The following is a 3,496-nucleotide window of genomic DNA, read 5'->3' on the forward strand; positions in this document are numbered from 1 at the left end:
ACAAAATTATTCAGAACACCAGCTAACATCAACCATTTGAGAGTATGTGTGAATACAGAGGGTAAGGTTGATGCATACACAAGAATATGTCTATAAAACTAAAATGAGACGTTTTTGGTAAAAGCTTTAGTTTCTGTGTTGTAAAATAAGTTGGACATGTGATTGACAGGAGACTGTTACATTAACAATGGTGAAAACTATGCTGGTAGTATGTCTGTCACCAAGTCTGGAAAGTCGTGTCAGTACTGGAAAAGCAACTTCCCCCACAGGATTCAGTATGTACTTCTGCTCTTTTTGTTGTTCTTGTGTTGAACCACCTTTAATAGTTTTATATTGATTGATTAGAAAACACAAATGCTTTTAGTATAGAAAAGGTTGTTTTGTTTTCATGTATTTAGCTTTACAAACCTTCAGTGATATTGAAACAGCTCTTCTATGAAGGTAAAATAATGCCTAAAAGATTTGCAAACGAAGGGTAGGAGTTGTGGAAGTGTACATAAGACTGTAAGCATAACCTAGATGAGTAAAGTTTGTAGACAAACATTAAGTTGGCTTGAAAAAGCCTAGCCAGAAAGTTTGAAGTAGTTTTAAAAGCTTGCAATCTGAAAGTTTTCAGTTTGGAGTAGTTTAAAAGTTAAAATAGTTTTAAAGATTAAAGTTTGAATGTTTTCAAGGCAATAAAGTTAATCAGAAAAACAGATAGGTATAAAACACATTGCTAGGGTACCTGGGGTGGTTGCTAGGCTGTTTCTAGCATGACTAGCATGTTGCTAACATATTTTTAACATGTTACTAGCATGTTGCTAGCACAATTAGCCTGTCACTAGCATGTTGATAGCATGATAAGCATGTTACTAGTATGTTTCTAACATGGTTAGCATGTTGCTAACATGATTAGCAAGTTACTAGCATTTTTCTAGCATGATTACATGTTACTAGCATGTTGTTAACATAATTAACAAGTTTACTAACATGCTGATACCATGATTCTAGCATGATTAGCATGTTACTAGCATGATGTAAGCATTTTGTTAGCATGATTAGCAAGTTACTAGCATTTTTCTAGCATGATTACATGTTACTAGCATGTTGTTAACATAATTAACAAGTTTACTAACATGCTGATACCATGATTCTAGCATGATTAGCATGTTACTAGCATGATGTAAGCATTTTGTTAGCATGATTAGCAAGTTACTAGCATGTTTTCTAACATGATTAGCATGTTACTAACATGCTGTCAGCATGATTTGAATGTTAATAACATAGTGTTAGCATGATTATAGCATGATTAGCATTTTACTAGCATGATTCTAGCATGATTAACATGTTACTAGCACAATGCTAGCATGTTTCAAACATGTTTACCAAGTTGTTAGCATGTTTCTAGCATGATTATCAAGTTACTTGTATGTTGTTAGCATGATTCTAGCATTATTAACATGTTACTAGCATGTTTTCTAACATGATTAGCATGTTACTAACATGTTGTCAGCATGATTTGAATGTTAATAACATAGTGTTAGCATGATTATAGCATGATTAGCATTTTACTAGCATGATTCTAGCATGATTAACATGTTACTAGCACAATGCTAGCATGTTTCTAACATGTTTACCAAGTTGCTAGCATGTTTCTAGCATGATTATCAAGTTACTTGCATGTTGTTAGCATGATTCTAGCATTATTAACATGTTACTAGCATTTTTTTAGAATTGCAGTTACTTGCAGAATTATCTTCCTTGCGTTGGTTGTACTCTGGCACGGCTCCAGCGCGGATGAATCTAATGTTTTGAGGAGTATGTGTGGCAGTCAGTCACCGCACCGGTGTGAATCCTATACTTAGTCATCACAGATTCTAGCTTACGTCTTGGAATATATGACCCAAATAAGAATTTTCACCGTATATTGTCATCTGAACAAGTAAGTAACAAGTTTGCCACGTTTGTTCTGACCAACTGAGGAAAAAAGCATTACAATAAATCGTGCTACCAATGGTGATTTCATCTAATGATCGATTAGCTCATATCACATGATCAAACCGTGCGAATTATTATTATTATTATTGTTATACTTTATTCTCAGATTATTAATGTTAACAACATCAGCATTGCGTGAGTATGAGTATAGTGTGTGTGTAGATTTAAATTTCTGTACAGTCTAATCTCTTAATTGTCATACAATTTGAATTTCATACCAAGAAATTCTTTTAACCCAAAAAGCAAATTATGCTCCCTTCGAACTGGTTGTCTTTAAAATACAAATCTTGTGTAATTCCAGGCTGTCTGTAATCAGAAGCACATTTAAAACTGGAATATAATTTAATTTCATTCACATGTGTTTCATATAATCCTTTCTGGATTACAATCCACGATCAAAGTAATTTTTTGACATTTAATTATTCTAGCTGCTGTGAGAAAAGGCTATAAATGATTGGCCACCTGCAGGATCCTCACATGCGATAGCCTAGTAGCCGGGACAACTTCTTTATGTTTACAGAAGTGACGTAATGACGCAGTGCCATGCTCGAATTTCCCGCGAAAACCTACCCGTACCACTCAAATTAGAAAACATTATTATAAGATAACCGCTGTGAAATGGGCTAAAGTAAGGCGATAGTTTTGAACACTGGCTGGTTATGTACTCGCTCAAATATTGATTTTGGATCATCTTTAACCAAAAAAAGTTATAGACTGCAGCTTTAAATACACCATAAGTGTAAAATGTTCACCCCCTCAGTGAAAGTCTATGGGATTTTAGGTGGTTTTGATAGTCTGGTTTACGAAAACCATAAGCCGGATCAGTTAGAAAAGGTATAGCAACCCGAGGCAGACCAGTCTGAAGGTCTGACCCTGAGTTTGGTGTTTGTAGCTTTAAAAGTCTAGGAGGAGATACATTTTAAAATTTGGTCTCAGAAGAAAAATAAGTTTAAATCGGATTTCAGTAAGCTGGCTTTTTCAAGCCAGCTCAATTAAATTTACATGTGCAAGAGATGCTTTGTAAAGGTGTAAATCGCGTTTCAAGCATAAGAAAAAATTATTTGCAGCATTTTACTGTTACTCGTAAGTGTAATTCATGTATTGTGAAACTGCAGCTTCATGCTAACGCAAAATAAATATGATCCGCACTTACACTTTTGGCTCGTTGTTTTCACTAAAATACGGTCAAAATTACTGCAGGCCTGTGAACAGTGATTTGCAAGCGAAAACAACAGTTTAAAGAACTGCAGAACGGATTGACTGCATAGAACCAATCTGTATGTTTAAAAAACAAACTGTTACAAATGTCTAAATGACTTGTGCATGTGGGGCAAAAGTTCCCGAGATAAACCGATATGTACAGCTCCGTCTTTCTTTTCTCTGCGCTTACAATTCTGGCACGATTCTCTCACTAACTGAGTTTTGCAAGCGTGAGGGCGAGGGCGGGTCCACCTTCTTCTTGTAGCCAATCAAATGAGCCTCTCGCTGACTCTCCATTTACTCTTATCTGATTGGT

At 35.3% G+C, this 3,496-nt stretch overlaps 1 protein-coding gene across 1 annotated transcript in view; it reads left to right on the forward strand.

Moving 5' to 3' along the window:
• The window catches only part of LOC107560109 (prothrombin-like), a 20,457-nt gene continuing 16,961 nt past the window's right edge, over window positions 1-3,496 (forward strand). The window contains exons 1-2 of the mRNA XM_016244169.1: window positions 1-42; window positions 170-275. Coding sequence (XP_016099655.1) covers window positions 211-275 — 65 coding nt within the window. The 5' untranslated portion in view covers window positions 1-42; window positions 170-210. The remainder of the gene's footprint in view (window positions 43-169; window positions 276-3,496) is intronic.

The sequence above is a fragment of the Sinocyclocheilus grahami genome, unplaced genomic scaffold (assembly GCF_001515645.1).
Source record: "Sinocyclocheilus grahami isolate Dianchi unplaced genomic scaffold, SAMN03320097.WGS_v1.1 scaffold710.1, whole genome shotgun sequence".
Lineage (NCBI taxonomy): Eukaryota > Metazoa > Chordata > Actinopteri > Cypriniformes > Cyprinidae > Sinocyclocheilus > Sinocyclocheilus grahami.